Raw genomic sequence first — 22,018 nt, 5'->3', positions numbered from 1 at the left:
TAAAGAGCTTTTCTAAGGTGTTTCTGTTCGAGAGTCGTGTTGCACCTTTGCCTCTGTTTTAATCAATGTGTTTCTGTCAAGATACAGAAACATTTTAAGCCTGGTGCCAGTTAGTTTTAATTGAAGAGGAAAAAATAAACCAGCATGATTGGGTCCTTGGGGAAATGGTGAGTTTCTACAGGCAAGCCTTCAAAACGCCCAGACAGTTAGAGAGAGAGAGGGAGGAAACTGAGGGGAGCAGCCAAGAGGCAGAGGTATGGCAGAAAAATTGGAGCCAGGAGAGATGTGGAAACTGCCCAGAGATTTCCTATGTATTTGGATCTGATGCAAATGAAACAAAATCAACAGGAGTGTTTTTTACTCACTGCAATAATTTTATTGTAAGCGAAGCCATTCTTATGAATCTGCTCATTTCAGTAGTAAGAAAATAGTTAACGAAGAATCTTCGTGTAAAATGCCGGGCGGTATGGCAGATCGGCAGTGCAGGAGTCCGAGCATGGAAATGCTGCTGCAGAACCGCAGGAGGAGCAGGGACAGCTTGTTAGGCTGGGTGTTAGCAGCTGGTCCCACAAGGTCTTGGTGACAGAAGCTGATTCCTGTTAAAAGGCCTTTGACTGCTTGAGGATACACAGACTCTGCAGGCAGGTCTAGCAGTTTGTCATCGTAATCATACACAAATTCTTGGCTGTGGTTTAGAACGAGTGGCAAAAAGGTACAGATTTACTGCTGGGGAGAAAGGTCAAATAGGAGTTTTTGCAGGCTTCTCAGAATTTGGGACTCCAGAGGTCCCCAAGGGAGGGAGATTTGCTCTGCTTCCCTGGTGAATAACTTTGGCAGTGGTTAAAAACCACTTTGATACAGTTGGCAGGTTCTAGCTTGGTGCTGCACAGTGGGAACAGCACCGGCCCAGGGCTTGAACCTGCCTCTGTTGCAATAAAAGGCAAAGCTCCCTTTTAAGTTCAGTGAACTAGGAGCTGAGTCTTGAGACACTAGGGACGTTAGCATCAGTGGAAATGCACCTGCTCTCATTTCGCTTCGTTCTACTCAGGTCACCTGCTTCAGCTCAGCAGCTCTCACATTTCCAATGTATTCACCCACCCACGTGCTGAAATCTGGAGATGTCAAAGCCATGAGTCTGTCTTCTTTCTTTCTGAATACATCATGGCATCCATGATTTCTGAGACAGCTTGACAAAAATGGAGCTTTACCTGAAGTACTTGCTGTAGCCAGGAAGTGTACAGAGATCAACTGAAGGAGCCAGTTCTCACTCCTGAGAAGTTTCTCAAATTTGGGAACTGAAATCTGTAGTGCTGGGTTTCACTGTAAAAGGGAATGGCTTTTGAAAGCTTGAGTCAAACCGCATTTATGTATTTCTGGGATGTAGGCAAAAAGGATAACCAGTTTTGTTTTGAAGACTTTATGAAGGCTTTTTTTTTAGGCTTTTACAAGTTAAGAAGTATTTTCTCACCTGTGTAGAATCATGGTCTCCTGGTAAAGCTGTAGACCAGACCCACTTTACAGAAGCAACTGTACAGCACAGAACATTGCTGCAGTCCGTGCTTTGTGCTTCCCCGTGTCATGCCGTATTTCTAAAGCATAGAAGTAGGTTTCACTTAGTGTGAGTGAGGTATGCCTGCCGTACTGTAAGGGCTTCTCTAACCTTGCTTTGGATGCTTTATCCCCACACGTTCATGGAGGGGGTGTTACCGCGTAGGGAGGGCTGAGCTGCCATGGTGCAGGTAAGCAGGGAAGGGGCAGTGCTCAGCTCTAGCTTCCTTCCCAAGTGCAAAGTCACTGTGCCTTGCTTTGGTAAGCACAGGGAGGATATGGCCATTTCATATAGCTCTTGATGAATTATCTGTTACAAACATCTTCCCCAGCATCCTGAAGTGAAAAGTGACAAGCCGTATTTAATGATTAACCCCCCCGCACTGTAAAGGATGCTCAGGCTGAGCGCACGTAGCTCACGGGGCACAGTGGCAGTTTGACTCACGCTCTGTGGGCTCTCATTGTCAACACAGCGATGCTGCGAAGCATTAATAATAATGTGACGTTTTAGCTGGGGGCAAATACCTGTCTCTCAAAACCAAATTTCTGTCTTCCACCCACCCCACTCTAGCATTCATCTGGATTTATTGAATAATATTAATGGATTATTTAGCAGTTTTCTCCAGCCATTATCAGCTAGCACACTCTGTTTATGTAGCTGGCCTCTCCAGTTCTGTCAGCTGTCATAAGCTTCTCAATTAGAAAAGAAAAAAAAAAAAGTATGAAATAGGTAACTATGGTTACCTGTGATGTGGGTTTTTAAGAAGTGCTCAGAAACCCAGTGGCAACAGAGTTTGGAAGTTCAAAGCTTTAATTTATTCAAGAACTCACTTGAATCAGAGTATCAAAAGCATCTGCAATAAATTCAGACCATTTTCTTTTGTAAAACAATATTGGGATCCTAAGCAGAAGCCATCATATAGAGTAGTCTGACTGTTCTGTGCTCACGTGAGAAGAAAATGGTATCAGCAGAGGGTAAACATGCCCCGGTCCAGTTTTCTTCCTGAAGAGCCCGGCAGCCCTTGCAGGGGAATAGCTTGTGAAGACGGTGGTTTCCTCTAGAAGCAGCCCTTCCCTTCTATTGGGTGCCTGCTTATGCAGAAATGATGCCTTCAGAAGTGGTCATACAAAGCCCTTGCAGCAGGATGTGCTTCAGGGGCATCTCTCAAGCAAAGGAGCCAGCCTCAGAAATTCAGCCCCAACTATGCTGTGTCTGCGAAGGGGAAAAAAAAAATCAGTAGGGCTTAATGAGAAAAAAAAAAAGGTTAAAAAATCCCCCTCTCGGGTATTCCAGCGGCATTGGTGGAATTATGTGCATATTTGCTTTGTGCAAAGCTGGGAGCTGCTGTGTGCTCCTGTTGCAGGATTTTCATCTGAACACACAAGGTAGCAGCGTTCCCTGTATGCTCAGTGGGCACTGCCCGAGAGATGGGGAAAATAAGTAGTTCAGCTGTCCAAAAATGTCTCATCTGAATGGGCAGAGTACATGGAGTGTAGGAAAGACCTGTTCTGTCACATATTTATTACCATAACATGCAGCTTAAGGTGAGTGCTGGAAGATGTTGCATCCAAATGATACTGTCATTCCATCAGTGCCCTTCCAGTGCGAAATGATTACCTGATACTGGGTTAGTGCTTGTTTCCCAAAAACCTGTCTGCAAAAGGTGGGCTCGTAAATAAGAGAAGGGAGGTGTTGGACTAGGGGTTCCCAAGACCTAGGAGCAGTCCCAGGCTGTGTCTCATTAAGCTGTTCGGTCTTTCACCTTCTAAAACCTTGTTTATTAAAGGTTGTGTTTATTTATTATACTACTGTGTTTATTAACACAGTTTATAATTAGAAGCTCATCTCAAGGAAGCAGGGAAAAGCTGGTGCTCTGCTTATGTGTTGCTCTTTGCTGTACAGGGCCCCTGGGCTGGGCTGGCACTGCTGGTTTCATTACAAGTTGCTCTGTATTTTGTGCCCTGTGTGCTACCGCTGCACACACTGGGCTGTGAAGGAGTAGCAGAGTTAGGGGCCTGACTGTTGGAAACCAGTGACAGGAATGCCTTTCTCCAGCCCCTGCCCAGATGCTTTTAAGCCCAGGCAAATTCCATCCTTCGCTGTAATTAAGCACTGAGCAGGTGGCAAGGAGTAGTCCTCAGGTTGCTGGTAAAGAAGTCAGAGAGCTGAATGTGTCAGGTACTCTCGGATCCCACGAGTGACCTCCAGGAATTACAAGGTGCAGTTAGCCCTCCGTTAGGTGCCTGCTGGATCTCTGTGCTGCTGACTGTGCTTTGTCACAACCGTTAGCTAGAAAGCCAGCACGGTATCTCTCAAGACTAAATGCTTGCCCCAAGTCTGCCTGTTTAACCAGCTTGAAACACATCACCAATAGTTTATTAGGGGTGCATAAAGCTGAGAATATCGCAGGGCGCAGCAGTGCAAGGTCACAGTCTTCGCCGTGCTGTCTGAAGCACTGCCGAGTTTCTGATGTGTTTGTGTGGTGGCTGCATTCTTTCTGAAACTGAGAGAAGGCTGGGCTTGTACTGGTTAATCTGGAGGCTCCTTATTAATAGGCTGCACACTTCATTGATTTTTAATTAATTTCTGAAGAGACACAAAGGATAAGTGCTGCAGCCCACAGACATCTCTGTACTTACTTTACTACACATCTCTATTGATCGCCTGCCTAAGGAGCAGAAGTAATCCATTTTAAATACACTTTCTTGGAGAGAGTGAACGCACTACACAATATACTCTCCCGACTGTAATTGTATTGGCAGGAGGGCAGCGTAGGGGTGGGAAAGGCGTTGTTCCGGATGCTGCCAACTCTCCAAGCTCAGTCTGTCTGCTGCTTCAGAGCAAGAAGCTGGAGCTCAGCTAGCCCTAGCATTGGGGCCGAGAGAGAACAGCAGTCGGAAACTCTTTGAAACCATTAATGCCCTGATACCTCTCCCTTTGGCTGCCCCTTTGAAAAACATCAGACACTTGTCAGGAGTTGGTGACCCACTGCGAGCTGACACCTGAAGTCTCCGAGCACTCCCCAGATCAGAGGACAGGTACATTCTGCTGCTGGCATGTGTAGCCCAGGTTACCAGGATTCACTTGGGAAACAGTAATTCCCAATCTTTGTCATAGGGTCTGTGTTCCTGCCAGCCTCTTAGCTGGAGTTACTTGGCAGTGAGTGTTTATTACCCAGCAAGGGGAGTTTTGCAGTGGTAAGTTTGTTTTTAGGCAGTTCTTACTTAAAGGCTTTTTTTACAGTGAAGGATGTTGGCAACACATAGCAGCTGAAGCAGTGCTAAGTACTTCTTGGCTTGCTGGATGAAGGTGAGTTGTGGCAGTGTTACCAGACACAGCAGGCATTAAATTCTGACTCGCAGAGCCCAGGTCCTTCGGTACATCTAGGGAAGGGCATCCCCGTGGTAGAACAGAAATCTGTGTCTGAGCAGTTGGTCCTCTGCTTACACAGGGACCCTTGGTACATTTGTCTTGCTTTTTTTCGCCTCTTGCACGGGCAGTGCACCCAAAGGACAGTCTCTTGAAAACACCTGACTGGTTTGTGTGGTCACCTTCATAGGCCCTTGTGAGAAGCAGATACTGCAGAGCTAGCAGGGAGGCATCAGATGCTAAGTACTTTATCAAAGTGCTGGGGTGACCCTTTACTCAAGAGTCCCTGACTTTATTAAGTTTTTGCTATTACAGCTGTTGGTCCTGGGCAGTAATTGGAGGGTCAGAAACTCTCTTGGCGTGTCTCTGCTGCACAGCACATTTGTGCATCTCATCTTTGTTGGCCTAGCGAGGGTGTGGAGGAGCTGCAGAGCTGTATCCACATTACTGTGTCCTTACTGGTGATACCCTTATTATAAGCAGAGCCACAGCCTGCAGTTTCTCTCACCTCTTGGGGCTGCAGTGCAGTAAGCTGAGCCCTGGTCATTTTCTTCAGAGGTTAAAGGAGACCATCCCTGTCCTCTTGAGCACATTGGGAATAGGAGACTGCTGTAGCCTGTGTCCACTCAGCCCAGGAGGCTGGGACATGTCACATACACAGCTTGCTCAGGGTGGAGGCTCTAAAACTGCTGTAGGGGAGCACCTTGGGCTCAGCTGTCTTAAGGAACCACTGCGGTGTCTGGATCAACTACAAAACAGAGATTGGATACAACCCCACAGCTGCCTCCCTGAGGAATTTCATGTGTAAGAGTGAATTTTCTCCTAAAAGCCCATGTAGCAGCTGTGCAGCTGTGCCTGTACATGGGACCAGAACTTGGAGACAAAATGCGGGCAGTATTGAAATGCTTGCCTTGTCTCTCATTACTTATGCTGCTTTATATATTTATGTAACATCTTTCATGGGAGGAACATGAAGTGCTTTGCAGACTTCTTATGTTCAGCACCAGCTCATCTAGATATCTGCATAATTTGAGGGAGGCAGGGAGACAACTCATACTTCTCGCAGCGGGTCAGGCAAGGGAGATGTTTGATGATGACAGTGGAACAATCTCTCCTTCTGGTGACACCTTAGGAACTCAACACCCACCCGGGACAGATAGCTTAGTTTTAAGGACGCTACAACCTCAGTTCAGTGGTAACCCATTTATCTGTGTTTTGAAGGGGCTGAGAAGACACTCCTGAGATTTTAATTTAGGGTTGAAGGGGGTCTGGGCCCATCAGAATGGCTTCTCAGCCCAGTCAGTTATGCTTGGAAATGCCATAAGCTTATGAACTTGCTTCTCTTTTTTCTTTCTCCTCATTCCCCTTTATGAATCACACATCACTGTGGAGTAGCCTGCATTTATCCTGTAATTCTCATCTAAATTTTAGCCTCATCGCCTCTTTCCTTTCCTTTTTGCTTCTTGACTTTGTTTTGATGCGTTATGCCTTACTATCTTTTTTATTTTGTGCATTGGGCCATAGCTCAGCAAAGCAGTAAATCATGCTTTAGGAATCCTATTTCTGGATCAGATATACCGCAGCAGGTGCATGATGCAGAGCATAGACCTGGTAGAGACTTTTCTTCCCCCAAAAAGTTTGTTCTTTTGATGCGTGTTTATACTGCCACAGGTAGCATGTGACCTCCTGTGGTTGGTAAGAAGCCAGCTCATGTTGATTTTGTGCTTCGGCTGAGTTGGGTGATGTGCAATCATACTCCTGTGTGTGAGCAGCCAGAAGAGAAATAGAGGATTAACCTGTGTGCAGAACATCACCGCTAATTTCTCATGGCAGAACCAGCTTGAGTTAGATGCCCATGAGTCGTATTCATACTAGTTATCTTTCCATAGGGGTAATAATCCAGCTGTGCTGGCATCCTGTCTCCTAAGTCAAATACAGATAGGTTTGAGATAGCTTTTCTGTTCTCTGAACTATGTAGTCCAGAAGCCATTTAGCAAAGCCACTGCAGGACTCTGAGAAAAGGGATTATCAGTGGCTATGAACACACAGCTTTTACACTGCTCTTGTCACACAGCTTGGCATGCAGGCCTTGCAAAGTTTCACTGCCTGCTCCTGGCCAGGGCTATGTCAGAAGTTTTCTTTGTCTACCATTTACCAAAAAGGCCAACAACCCAGGCCAGGATACAGCAGTGGATCTCCCTCGCCAATTTACCTGAGTTCACTGAACTCTGTACATTTTCAGAAAGCCTTGGCACCTAATCCGGTGGAAGAGCACATAGCAGAAGGTGCGAGTCCCCAGCTCAGTCTGCCAGCTTTGGACTGAAGTTGTTAGCATCCCTCGCTTCCCCTTGGCTGTGAGGATGGCCTTCAGACCCAGCTTCACAAGCAGACCTACATAACAAATCACACCTCTGCAGCTGAGTCAGTGTATTTCAGAGCAGTGTCAGTTTTTCCCTCCCACAGCTATCTCTGGAGTAACAGCTACTTAGATGATTCTGGTTGCTCATGACAACAAAGGGCACCGCGTTTTCCTTGAAAGCATATTTAGCCCCGGGTAAAATTATACTTCTTCCATGGGGTGAGCAGGGGGAAAGACGATCATTTCAAGCTTTCTGTAGTGATTCCTGTTATTAAGCTAGCCTCAAGTTATTAGGATGAAAAGAGGGCAGCCTCCAAGGCTGGAGATTAATGTCCGTGAGATTTGAGTTGGGCTTGAAATTTTCTTCTTCGCATTACCTGTTTGATGGATCTGCCATGTGTGCTGGCTTTGGTGGGTGGAAGTTATTATTGAAGAAAGTCTGTTCTTAATTTCTTTATGCTTGCTGAAGATGGGTTAAGATCAACATTCTCTCCGTGTAGAGAGAAAATAATGTTTATTGTTGAAATCGGCGAAAAGCCACACAAAGGAAGTGTTTACAGTATACCTGACTGCTAGTATTGATTGCTACAGTTCTTGGGGTAGGTGAATCTCTTTATACTTATTTTATTCAGTGGAATTGTCTTGCAAAATTAAATCTTGCATCTTGCAAAGCCATATGTATATGCTTAAACTTTAGTTAGTGATTCAACACACTTCAGTTCTTCTCTGGTAATTATCCCAAAGGGACTTTGCATTTAATGAAAGTACATACCTGCTTGAAATCTGTTGAATGAATACCCTTTTTCCTGAAATGAGCCTCATGGAAAGAGCTCTCAGGCGAGGCTCAGTCAGTTCAGAGAGTTGGACATGCCCTGAACTACAGCTGCAACCTTTGTAAGGAATCCAGAAGCATCCTCAGCTGGAGCGTGGGACTCTGAAAAGTCCAGGAAAGTGAACGAAATCGAAAACCAGCATCTGAAACAGTCTGTACTTGCAGCTCTTAGCACTGCGAGCTGTACAAATGGAGGCTGCGCTCAAAAACTGCCCTCAGGAACTGGGAGACAAATGACAGCTGCAGAAAATAATGTTGGTGGTAAAGTAAGAAAACAGCAAATTGTGACCACATCTTAAAGGCAAGAGATCCTAGGGAACAGAGCCATAACTTCCCAGAAAAGCTTCATTGTGCTTTTTTAAAAAGTTCTTTCATTCTTTTATTTCCACCACTAACTCCATGTTGGTGATAGTCTTCTATAGATGCCCGCAGCACCAGAAGGCCTTGTATTTTATGAACCGATTTGATACTTCTTGCTTCAGCGCAGCACTTGGTAGGTCACAGAGCTGTCCCATCATGTTTTTTTCTTTCTTCCCTCGGATTTTTTTGACACACAGTCTCCTTTCCACTGTCCCACCTCAGTTTTTTGCCATTTACATATTACCTCATTTTCCAGGCTGTCATTTTTCTTGTGGAAAGAGCATGGCCGTGCCTGACTGTCCTGAAATGACCATACGTGATCTGTTTGTCCACAGTCCTGGAGACTTCACAAACAGCCATAACAAAATCAGAAAGTCTTTCTTCTCCTATAGATCTCAGTTACTAACTCATTGTCTGTTCAACAAGGCAATTTCTGTTCTGTATTATTCCTAGCCAGCTCTGAGAGTAAGCCAGTGGGAAGAGAGCAGGATTCACCTCAGCTACTTTTACTGCTGATTTTTTCCCCTGGCTATTATATAGAAAATTATCAAGGCTGCAGTGATAGGAAGGAAACTCTTAGTGGAGTTAAGCTCCCAGTGGCCATTTACATCTTTCCTGTCCACCTCCCTTCTTGGAACAAAGCTGCCTTCACTTAAAGCCTGTTTTTCTGCCCCTCAGCATTGCTATTAGTTTCCCTGCTGCAGTGTGAAACGTATAACACGTGGGCCAGCCAGGTCAGGTTAGTAATTGTGCAGGCAAGGACAAAAGACCTTTAGCACTAATTGAAGCCTTGGCAAAGGCATCTGTGTCTGTTTCTGAAAGGAGAATTTACATTTTCACAGTTGCATTATCACGTGAATAGAAAGGATCTGGGTGTTTTTAATGCTACGTATATCAGGTAAGGATTTGTATAGCACAGGTTTGTCATCATACATGACTCTGGCAGTGGGGTGCAGCTGAGGAAGATAAAAGGCTATTCCTTGTTCGTACTGCAATTCCAAAGGGGCGTCCTCAACTTAGCTATGTTTCAGCTGTTTGCAGTGGCTGTTTGACTTCTTAATAGCAGTAGGTGCTGATTCAGAGAGTGATTTCATGTTAAGGCATCCTAGCAGTAATTACATTTCTGGTGACATCTTCTGCAAGGAAACTTGTGTCATGACGGGGATGGGGAAGTACCGGTAATGGGTGGGTCATGGCTGATGGCTGCGGTTGTGTGAGATGAATCTGGCCTCAGAGGTAAGGGGACAATTGATCCCGAATGGCTTAACGCTCAATTTTTGCCTCTTGGTGGTTTCAACAAAAAAGTCCCGCTCTGCTGTGGACACTCTGATTAATCTACTGGTGTGACATTTATCACTGTCTGGACATTTTATACTTCAATAATTCTGAGATCTGCATAGCTCTAATTTGGACGTACCAAGTCGTGAGCGGAGCTGGAGAACCCCAGCCTCGCAGATCACACTGCAAATTGCACGGCATGGTGTGCTTTGGATCAGGCTGTAAAGTGTCATTTTTACAAACAGATCCCTTTTCATTGTCTGGGGCTAAGGTTACTTGTAACTCTCACAAAGTGTCCTGTTGGTATTTGATCATGGGCTTGCTGGGTGGTGGTGGCACCAGCTGTGTAATACGGATGGTATTTTTTCATTACCCTTTCAGTGTGTCATGTAAAAAGATTACAGATACGTATAGAGCATTTTTCCTGCTAGGTTTGAAAATGCCTTCAAATGATGATTCTTGTCACAGTATATGTTTTGACACTATTGCTGCGGTGAATACTGTAAGCTTTCTGGTTTTAGATTGTTTTCATTCTGCTTGTATAATTTCATTTATTGAAAACAATTATAGCTACACTTCTTCTCTTCCACCTACACCATCCACCTTTAGAGCTTGTTGGTAGGATAGCAGGAAAATCAAACATGTTCACAACAGGGTATTCCTAAGAGCATTTACATTTCTGCAGGTCATGGACCTGCAGAGGATTTTGTAGCTGTCAACTCTACACAGCTTGTTTTTGGCTTTGCAAATAACACAGGTGGGAAGAAGTCCCGAGAAGCTTGTTTGACAGAGGTGAAGTAAACTGTAAGGAAGATGATACACAGATATTTCTTCCCTCCTGCACAGAAGAAGAAAACCAGGTGTGGTATTGGTTAGGAACAGTATTCAGGTTGCTGATGAGAAATCTGTCTAGTTCATAACATCATATGATATTAGATTGAATAAATGTAGTTTTACTAAGGAAGTACTTAATAATAGTGTACGATTGAAATGAATGAGTAGAATAAACAGTAAAACATCTTAAAGTGTTACTCTACAGGTTTAAGACGTGCTCGACAATTAAGTATGTAAAGATGGTAAAATCAGGCTAAGAAGGCATGCTTAAGGGTTTGGTTGTTTAACTCTTCCAGTGAAGGATGTTTCTAGACACCTTATCATCCATTCCTGTCATCATTAGCTAAAGATAAAGAGGGTAAACCTTGGCAGAAGCCATCTATTTGAACAAGAGTGAAGTACTGTTTCTTCTTTTCTGCCAGAAGAAATCTGCAATATCTTCGTATAATTTCAATGATGCTAGGTACAAATTAATTTATTAAAAATGTCAATTTTATTTGCTTCCAGTGTGCTCTGATATCAACAGAACTCTCTCATTAGATTCTCCAGGGTCTTGTGTCCTCATCAAGTTCTGCTCGCAAATACCATTCTACAAGTTTGGGCCTTTCATTTTCTTCCCCCTTATTTTGAGGTCTTTCTGAGAATTTTGACCAAATCAGGATTTGGGAAGTTCTCTCAAGCCTTTGATGCTTTAGAGATACTTCTGTTCATTCTAACAATGTGAGTTCTTTTCCAAACTAAGTAGAAAGGAAGTGTAAGCAGCACCTTGGACGTGATGCACTGGGATAAGCTCTGTTTTTGCAGTGAAAGATGCCAGGCAGGGACGTGAGGCTGGGAGGCCACTGTCCTCCACCTGCCTCACAAAGTACTTCTGAGCAGTGCTGATGCTGCCTTGAGGCATTTCTGGCTACTGCATGGCATCAGAGATGTGAAACCAGGACTCATACGAATTCTCATCTGGATTTTATGGGACCACTTTTGTGGTTGTCATTCCTCTGTTACACTGTGTCGTTGCTGTTTCACCACGTGGTCTTTTTCTGGTTGGATTTCTTCAGCTGGCAATTGTTCTGCTAAGCCATTGGTGCCTCTGGTTTCATGATGTGGTGTTTGTATAACTCACCAGTGTTTGACTCCTAAGATTTGTCCTTTTCCTACAGGTTTTAATTTGATGTCAAAAACCATTAAGCTTTCAAAGACGTAGAGTTGTGATGTTCTCAGAACAGAACCAGCCAAAAGCATTGATTTGCAGTTGGCAAGAGGGCGTTTGCTTCAACAAGCAGTGCTTTTAAAAACAGTTCTGTTTGCTGTGTGCCAAAGAGCCCCTGTGTCCCCTTTCAGTGAAATAGTGTTTATGCCAAATGATCTCCCACACATTCTCAAATCTTTCAGTGGTGTTTGCATTGAAATATTTCACCTAAATGCCAGAGCAGTTCAGAACTCCACTTGATGCTTTTCATAAAGACATCCACGGCCTGTCAGAACGGGCTGCATTCTGGCCTGGTGACCATGAACAGCGGCTTACTCATATGCACTGTCCTTCTAACATCTAGAGGGATAGGGATGTGTGAGCTTCTTTTGTTGCTAGAGGGAATAAAATCTGGCCCATGACACTGAGTAATCTGGTTATTTTAATCACTGCCTGTGACTTTCTGAATTATCATCTGTATTACGGGCTAATATGATCTCTCTGGTATTCAACAAGGACTTTTTAAAAATTACCATATATATTATACAGAGCTAATATATTAAGAGATACCTTAAGGGTAATTATCAAGTGTGTAATTTCATCTGTAGGTTCTTATAATGATGGTTAATGTCATAAATGCCTTTTAATAAAATAACAGGCTTGTAACCCTACCTGACTATCCTTTATGTGTCATATAATTAGTAAGACCAAGCTGTGGTGCTCAACTGTGTGCCATACTGACAGTACGTGGCTTGTCTTTCATCACAGTAAGAAAAAGGTTAAGGCCAGGCATATTTCCTTACACGTACAGGCAGCTGGATGGGCTTGTTAACGAAAGTACTTGTACCTGAACGTATATGCTCAAAAAAAAAAAAAAAAGAAAAAACAAACATCTGTTGATCTAGTGATTTACCATACTACTACATGCAAAAGTAAAAGGAAGTAAAGGCAAGTAGATTGCAACCCTTGGACAAGAAATTGTTTTCCTTATAATCCACTTTGAGTACTGAAAATTTGTGTCCAGCTCAAAATATTTGGTAAGAAGCTTTGTCTTGAATTGAGGGTACTTGCCTGGAACTTGGAAGATCTGGGATTATCTCCCAGTCTGGCCAAATTTCCCTGGGGCTTTGGCTAAGTCACTTAATCTTTCTGGTCTTCAGATTTCCTGTCTGAAAACTAGGGGCTGTAATACTTAGTTCCTTTGTCTCACCTTCTCAGGTTCTAAACTTGATTGAGTAAGATACCAGTGGCTGTTTTTTGATTGTTTTGTTAGTTTTTGGCAATTACCATAAAATTGTTCAAATCGGAAGGAACCTAGAGTCGTGTGATCTCACCTCCTGCTCAGAGCAAGGGCAATGCTGAATTTCTCTTTGTTACTTAATCACTGTGACCAAAAAAAAAAAAAAAAGAAAGAAAAAAGTAAGATTATTTTACTGTTCTTTGTCCTTCAGGGAATGATGTACCTGGAAGAGAGGAGACTTGTGCACCGGGACTTGGCAGCCCGTAACGTCTTGGTGAAATCACCAAACCACGTGAAGATCACTGACTTTGGCCTGGCAAGACTTCTGGAAGGGGATGAGAAGGAATATAATGCTGATGGAGGGAAGGTGAGGATTTTCCTTGTCTGGAATTAAACGTATGCCACTGTTACAAATCTGCTGAAGTTACTAGTTAGGACAGTGTATCTTTAGCAGACTGTATCTTTGTAAGGAAGTCTGACAGTGACTTAGCAAAGCCCTGTCTTCTGGCAGTGAACTGTACGTGTGAAATCTGCTCATTTTTCCTCAGTAAGCTTCTCCAGGTCCAGAAATAAAATTGTCAGAACAGTTTCCACACCCTGAATTAGTTTTTGCTCCTAAGTTCCATTTTGTATCTTGTCCTAAAGACTTCTGAAGTCAGTTCAGTGAGTGACTGATGTTCTAGGGCACTTCTGCCAAGTCCCTTTCTTTGGTCAGTATGGACTTCAACAACTTGCAGTCCCAGGTTCCCAGACAGGTTATTTTACAGAAAACAAATAGAAAGGCCACAGCCCATGCTTGTTTTTGTAGCATATGAGAATTACATCTGCTTAGCAAAGAGCCACCCCTTCTGTCACCATGGAAGAGCCTGTGGATGCTGTTTCTCACATCCAAGTTCAAGTCTGCAATACCATGCTGGATGCCAGGCTACTAAAAAGCTTTCCTCAGGATAATTTTGAAACCAGGTATTTGCCCATATTACTTTTCTGCATACAGCAGAACTTCCATACAGTGCCTTGCCCCAGCTTTAATGCTTTCAGATTGATACATTATAAATTTCGGAAGGCTGAAGTTGCGTACTGATGTCAGCTGCTCCCTCAACATTTTGAAATTTCACAAATCAACCTGTCACAAAATCCCAAGGGGTTCTGCCTCTCCTGTCGTTCCTTTTCCCCAGTGTTCATTTTGCTTTCTATGTACTTTCTATCTGTGTTTTTCTGTGCTCATTTATGCCCTTGTGTGAGAAAAACAGCTGTTGCCAGTTCATGCTTTTTTTCCTGGCTGGGCTGCTGCCTTATTTGTGTGGCTGCTGCCCCTGGCAGCTGTTGCATGGGTTACATCAGCACTTCAGTCAACAAGGAGAGGTTGAGAGGAGTCACCAGTGCTTCCCCATTTCCCCCAGTAAAGAGACCTCCTGGCAAGGAAGGTGGAGTTCTGGCATTCTTCCCTGATGCTTTCAGTTCTCTCATCCCCTCTTCAGTAACCCTTCTGCCTCTTCTCTGTCTCTTGCCTTCATCAGGCAGTGAATGACAGAAAATGAGCAGGTCCTTCCAAACCAGCTGTTCCCTGACAGCTGTTAGATCCTGTCCTGGACTTGTGAGACCAGTCACGCTGCTGGGCGTTCTGGAGCTGGATTTACACATCAGATGTTTCACTTCCCAGTTCCACAGAAACATGCTGTTAGATCCAGAAAACACTTGCAGTTTAACATTGTCTTGTAAGCATACTAAGAGAGATTCGGCTCAGTTTCCATTCTTGGAGATTTTTCCGACTAGACTGGCTAAAGCCCCGAGTAACTTGGTCTGATCTCATTGCTGACCCTGCTCTGAGCCTGAGGTTCAAGACTTCCTGAGGTCCCTTCCAGGCCAAGTTATCCCGTGATGAACAATGCAGCTTTGCTTTTTCTAACACTTGTTCCAGTTTAAAACAACCCAACCATGTTTAATGGGAATGAAAGCAGTACACTTCTGTGGAACTTGGTGGAGGAGGATGAACTGTCTTTACAAGTGCTGAGCCACCATTTAATAGAGCGCTATTTTTGCCATAACTGTATAGGTTATGTTCATTAGTCAACTTCATGGAAGGTGTTTTCATAAGGGTTTGAACGAAGACACATCCTCTGCTTTTACACCCACCATCTGTTCAGATTTTGCATGCAGTTACATCTCTCTTCAATTTATTCCACTACATGTTGCATAGCTCCAAATCAGAGGGGACCTGTACAGGTCCATGCCAGGTAAGATTCACTTAAGCGTCCGTCTATTAGAAATAACTGGACTTCAAGACTGAGCCTCAAAGGCCCAGGTCAGAAATATAAAACACCAGGAATTTCATTTCAACACAAACTCCAGAGGGAGAACCCTAATTTCAAACCAGGGTTTGCATTTGCCTACACACCCTTTCCTATCAGGAAAGAGATAGGCTCCCCCCAGTGATGATTCACAGCCAGAGGCTATCTTGGGACTTCTGACTTGTTTTCTAGAGCAACAGTTCTCACTGCAGTAATGATACAGACAATTGGGAAGGCTAAGTTCCTAATGAATATTACAAGTTAGAAATTAAGCACAGTAAATCCTCCCTATTGCCTGTTTACCCTGATGATGATTATGTGGACTGTGAAGTATTATGGACGTTGCATTATTAACTAGCCTCATTAGAGAGCAATCAAAATAGCAGAGCCAGGTTTTGCAAACTGTTGGGCAGAAGAGCTTCTGTGTTCTACCTTCTGCTGCGCTTTTTAAGGGGATTGGATGGAATTTTTACATAGGTCCCAACTTTACACAGGCATGATGAAAAAGCGAGTTGTTCTCTACCTGAATCAATGAAATTCAGATGGTGTGAAAAGTTCTGCAGGTAACTGGTTTGCATTTCTCACCTCTGTATGTTCACTGAGTCAAAGTCCATTCTAGAGCCCAGGGACGACCACTTCCTCTGCTGTTGGGGTAGTGCTGTTTTTTTTCTAAGCTTGCACTTGAAAGAAAAAATGGGGAGAAAGCTGTTATGTATGTACACGATCCAGCTTTATTGTTTTAATATTGTATTTCTAAGCTTGCATTTTTCTTGTCTTTTCCTAGATGCCAATTAAGTGGATGGCTCTGGAGTGTATACACTACAGGAAATTTACCCATCAGAGCGATGTTTGGAGCTACGGTAAATCTTCACGTGATTAGTTTAAATATGTGTATCTTGTAATGTGTTAAACCAAGCTGTGTTACTGTGTTACAGATAGCCTTTTTTCTCTCAGAAAGAAGAGTTAATTCTAGTAGTTTTTACTTTTTTTTTTTTTTTTTTTTTTTAAAATAATGTGTAACTCTAAACAGCAATTGTTACTTGTCTCGTACCTTACTTCCCTGCTCACAAAAATACATTATCATGATGTCCCTGCTGGGATGACTGCCGTAAGGTCTGGACTGGTAGAAATTTGGATGATTATTATGACAGAAGAAGGTTTCTTTCAGCTTAGCCACAGATTCATAAAAATACAGCTGCAGGTCATAATTTCCAGCAGTCCTTTGAAAATCTTAACTATAAAAGTCATGAATGTCAAAAAAATATTTTCAGACTTATGGGAATTTCTGTACCTACAGTCAGATAAAAGGGAATTTGCCATAATACAGAGCAAATATAGTAAGAGAAAGAAGAGAAAGAGACAGTATCTCCAAGCTAACTGAAACACGCATGGGTTTAATTTCACAGATAACTTTGGAATTGGTTAGTCAGGTCAGTTCATGTGAACTCCACACACACAAAAATAACATTTGAGAATTAGATGTTCATTTAATGTTGGAAACGGTGTTATCCTGATGAACTTCTATGCCGTATGTGTTTAGCTCCCTGCCTGTTTATTTCACACAGGTATTACTAATAAAATCTTATATACCTTTGTAAGTGGAATGTATCTGGGGCTTACAGACTCCTATTTGCATTTCTTGTTGCCATATCATTTTGAAACAAAAAGCCATGCAACTCCTCTATTCATTACTCACTTCTACCTGTGGGTAGCAGCAAAAGACACTGTTTGCTGTGACTGAGTAGCTGCCCTCTTCTATTCAGCTAAGAAAAATATATGAGAATTAAATTGATCATGTAAAGCTGCTGTTTCTACTCAAATTCTGCACAACCTATATCACTTAAGAAAAAATACGCCTCCATTTATGAAATTCATTTTAAATGCAGGAAGCCTAGAATATTTATAATCAGAAAGGACAAAACCAAAAAGACTTGACAAGTTATAGTTATTGAACATCAGCAAAGAGGTGAATGAGGCTGAACTAAATACGTGTTTTATACATAATGTATTTTTGCCCACTGCTTTTCACATTAGTATGACAGCTGTCAAAATATGGCTACTGATCTGGAGGCATGTTTTAAATGACCTTTGCAATAAAATAAGAGCAAAACCAAAGAAACAGGTGTGAAAGAAGCATTTTCAATATTTAAGATTTTGTTTGGTGACAAATTGTTGCTTATGATATATGACCTTTATTTCCAGCTCTGATGCCAAAACCAATCCTATGGCTTTTCAAAAAGAGAATCTTGGTTTTGAAGCACAGCAGTATCATAACTCAAATCCATAAGGTGTTTTAAGGAAAAATAATAATACAAGTGGCTGTGAATGACTTAGAAGGCAAAGACAATGACATAACACTATGATGCTCTGAGTTAGGGAACATCTTTGTTTTTTTTTCCCTTGAAAATAACAGAGTACGTCAGCTATTCATTTGCCTTTTTGATATGATAAAAGAGCAAGATACATTATTTTAATATTGCATCCATTTACTTTCCCAATGTTTATTTGTCTTAGACCTTTCTGTTGTGCCTCATATCTATCATGCTGCTTTTTATGCCAATAAAAATGAGGGAAGTTGCTTTTGTAGCCTAACAGTAAGTGCCATTTCACCATTTTCTGGAGCTTGTTAAATGGCAAACCAAACTTTGAGTATTTTCACAGGCCCTGGTAATGAAGAGATTGCAGTCCAGAACTGGGCCACAATACCGAGCTGTAAGAAATTGTGTAGCAATCTGAGTAGTATGACTTCAAATATTATCACTCTTCTGTCTAGGAGTCACTATCTGGGAGCTTATGACCTTTGGTGGAAAGCCATACGATGGGATCCCAACTCGAGAGATCCCTGACCTCTTGGAGAAGGGAGAGCGGTTGCCCCAGCCTCCAATCTGCACTATTGACGTTTATATGGTGATGGTGAAATGTAAGTAATTGTAGTTTTTAATATCCATGCTCAGTGCGAGAAGAATGCTATTTTAGAATATTTGCATCTATATTTTCTGACAGTGCTGGGTAATAGTGCAAGCTGTTTCAAAACAAAAGCTTCCCAAGATACTGTAAATTCCATTTAAATAGTGTGTACACATTTTTTTGCAGTTGCAAAATATAAGAATTCAGCCATGAAGAGTTGAGTTAGCTTCTTATTACTGTCAGATGCTATCTCAAATTCTTGCTGTGAAGTCAAAATTGTGTCATTGTTATTGTAAACCCTTGTCATTTCCATGACAATTGATTTTGATGTTGAAAAAGATAGCATTAAACATAATTATGGTACATGGATACTAAGCCAGTGAAGGTTGGGAGGAGAAATGCTGGTTCCAAATACTGAGGAAAGAAAGCATGAATGTTTTATTGTTAGTAAAGAATTGATGATTGTAATAGTAATAATAAAAAGCAAAATTAATATAAGGAATGATACAGAACGGAGATTTGTCATTCTTAGTCCAGTATAATAATTTATGGATATTTTTACTTCAGCAAAAAAGGAAACCAACTTGTAGTTGGTTTCTTCCTACCCTTTTTATCTTCAAGATACCTACACTAGTGACTATATTCTCTAAGGCTATGCTTCTAATTTAAAAAGAATTAGGGACATCTCTCTGGTGTTTCTGACTTAATTTAAGTGAGATTAATGTACAGCTATCTCATCCATCTTCTATGGACCTTTCCCTTTTGCCTTGTACACAAAAACACAAAGAAAATAACACTAACAGAGGTAAATAAGCTTTTTCTGAATACAGCTAGAGTTGCTAGCAGTTCGTGAAGCTGGTAGTGTGAACACCCTCATGCATTCAGGAGTTTGCATTTGGAATGTGCAGTACTTCATCTCTTCTTTTCCTACCCCAACCCTTTGTTAAAGTATTGAGCTCTACACTGCTTAGTAGTGGTGAAGAATTTGAACACCACATCTATAGTATGGGCTGGTTCAGTTCCGGACATGTCAAAGTTTAAGACAGTGAAGAACTGCCCATATCCTATGTTCTACCCTGTTCTCAGGGTAGTTTGAAGACTGGGGAATAACGTGACTCCATCAAACACTTAAGTAGAGTACTGTGGGGGAATTTTCAGTGTGGTTTAATGTAATTTGGACTCTGCATACCAAAAATGGGCAAGATTTGAATCACCAGCACTGCCTGGTGCCTGCCAATCCCCTTGGGTTCCTACAGCCAGGTAGTTGTGATAGGGAGGTAGAGAGGGATTTTCTTTTCAACATCAGCTATCCATTCTGTTACATACTGATACAAGGACAGGAGATGTTTGGTAACCTCCAATGTTACTTAGAAAAGAGTTGTTTGTATTAGTTAATAGATCAGTTCTCCTTCATATCACATTCCTACCCTAAAGACAATTCTGTGAGTCTTACTAAAGAAACCAAATAATTAAACCATGTCTTGGTGACTTTGGGATGGAGACCAGTACACCGGTACTTTCCTGTTACTTATGAATAAATGCTGCAGAACCATGCATACAACAATTAGCAGTCTCAACATGTTCAGGTAGATCTGGGAAACAGAGAGGAAAGGTGCTTGAATTATCACAGACCTTTTAACATAAGTGCATGCAGGTAGGGAAATCACCAGAACAGTACAAGGGGTTCATGTTGGTCAAGTGCAAATATACTGAAGCTGGTGGGATTTCTAATGAGTATGAGGTTATTCTCAGAGAACAAAAGAAGTCCTAGCAGACTGATTGTTCTGGAAGATGGAAAGTCCCAGCTAGATGTACAGGCTTAGTCCTGTAAGAACTAAGTGGAGTTCTTTATAATAGCTTTTGTTGTTGTTGTTGCTTTGATCGCTTCTTCAGTTAAAGGCTATGAAGGAGATAAGGCCTGCTTCATTTTGCCTCCCTGACAAATGAGAACGCGTTCTTGGGGAGTTGCTGAGAGAATCTTCCCTTAGAAAAAGCTGACGCTGAGATAAACTAGTTGCTAGTAGTGACTGCCTATGCTACTTGCTTGTTTTGCAGAAAACACTTGAAGGGATTGAGAACTGTTGTTCCTAATGAATGTTTGTGGGAGAACGAAGGAGCGGAGAATCACCCTTGCACAATTAAAATAGCTTCTAATGCTTTGTGTGAGGTCTGTGTTAATGATGCAGATACATGAATGCAGAATTAACTGAAAGGCAGGACGGGAAGTCAGTCGTCCTGTAGAACTGTCAAACAGCTCTTTGTAACGTAAACCACTGTGGAACAGTAGTTCAGTTAAAAGAAATGTGTTTAGCAGTGACTTTGTAATAAACCCACTAGGCTCAGATGAGATCGGAGATTAATTATATTACAGATAAGGCAGATCCATAATAAAAGATGGTCAGAATTGCCATCTAAACGGCCAAATACAAAAAATTACAAGGCCTTGTTACTGACTCTATTTTTTGGGATGGGGAACAGGAACTCAGAGCAAATTAAGAAACCCTTGCAGTGTGGAACATCCAGTCTCCTCTGGCCAGGACCAGATGTTTTCACTTTAGAGGTGTCAGAGTTCCATCTTCCTGGTTTTCCCAGGCTCCTTATTGCATTTTTTCTCTAGGCAAGAACTATCAAGGACATCATTTCACTTCAAACTTGTGCATTTTTAAAAACTTAATGCTTTTTTTTTCTTGACAAGTAACTGCTTACTTTGTTGTCTTTGATCTGTGCCCAGGCTGGATGATTGATGCTGACAGTCGGCCTAAATTCAAGGAGCTGGCTGCTGAATTCTCTAGAATGGCTCGAGACCCTCAAAGGTACCTGGTAATTCAGGTAAGCAATATTAGGGGAAAAGAAAAAAAAAATCTGCCTATCAAACCAGATTATTAAGGGGATTGCCTTTGAATTTTGGGAGTTCAGAATGCTCTTGAACTTAAATCAAACGCCGTGACTGTAGTACTATACAGTAGTAAAGTAGAATAGCCAGTGTCTGTATCTCAGAAGTTAGGAGAAACACCAGAGACCAAAGCGTGAAATCAGTTTGACACAGGTACTCTCACACTCATATCACCTCCACATCATGGAGTACAGTGTGGAGGGAAGTCCAGCTGGTTCTTAGCTTCACACTGAGGTAAGATTTCCTAGCTGAAGATTCTCTAGAAGCACAGGCTGCCACTTGCGTGCCTCCTGACTGCTTCTGGGACTAGTGGTAGTCTCATCACACAGTGTTTCATTTCACTGTGTAGGCATGCTAGCCTGCACGAGGTGTATTACTGCACAGCGCCAACATATGCTACTCTCCTGCAACTTGAGAAGTAAAATACATTTGGAAAGTACAATGCTGGTCAAGAAGAATTATGGTGCTTTATTTCTCCTGTGGTATTCCCCACTGTGCTAAATTGTAGGTTCAGCTATTATGAGTGACTCTGAAAAAATCAGTCTGATTTAAATACTTCATTAAATAGGACACATTTCCCCATTCAGAATCTCTTTTCCCTGTCTCCCTTTGCCCTGCCCTTCCCTCCCTTGTTACAACTACATATAGTCTAGTGGGTATTCCTTCCCACTAGGCTTCTTCTCCAGTGATCCTTGCAGACAATATGGGCCATGTACATCCTGAAGAGAAACCAGGGTAGCTCCACTGCACTGGTATCTCTGCCATTGTGATTCCCCCTTCCCTCCAGAGGCCATCAAGAATGATGAGCTTGCTGTTGAGCTTTTAAACAGGTCTGTATGAATGCTGTAGTGCAGCCATGACTCCCTGCTGAATTCACACGTGGTAGAGTAATTCTTGAGGAGGGGGAGGCCACTCTTGATCCA

General features: G+C 42.4%; 1 protein-coding gene across 3 annotated transcripts in view; it reads left to right on the top strand.

Moving 5' to 3' along the window:
* The window catches only part of ERBB4 (erb-b2 receptor tyrosine kinase 4), a gene marked incomplete at its 5' end in the record, with an annotated part of 567,763 nt that overhangs the window by 517,187 nt on the left and 28,558 nt on the right, over nucleotides 1–22,018 (top strand). For all 3 annotated transcript variants that reach the window (XM_082763474.1, XM_082763473.1, XM_082763475.1), the window contains 4 exons: nucleotides 13,219–13,374; nucleotides 16,080–16,155; nucleotides 18,069–18,215; nucleotides 20,934–21,031. In XM_082763474.1, the coding sequence (XP_082619600.1) occupies nucleotides 13,219–13,374; nucleotides 16,080–16,155; nucleotides 18,069–18,215; nucleotides 20,934–21,031 (477 nt within the window). The remainder of the gene's footprint in view (nucleotides 1–13,218; nucleotides 13,375–16,079; nucleotides 16,156–18,068; nucleotides 18,216–20,933; nucleotides 21,032–22,018) is intronic.

Source organism: Aythya marila (assembly GCF_965140915.1).
Source record: "Aythya marila genome assembly, chromosome: 6".
NCBI classification, from domain to species: Eukaryota; Metazoa; Chordata; class Aves; order Anseriformes; family Anatidae; genus Aythya; species Aythya marila.
The sequence above is the reverse complement of the archived record's forward strand: the minus strand, read 5'-3'. Positions and strand labels throughout refer to the sequence as shown.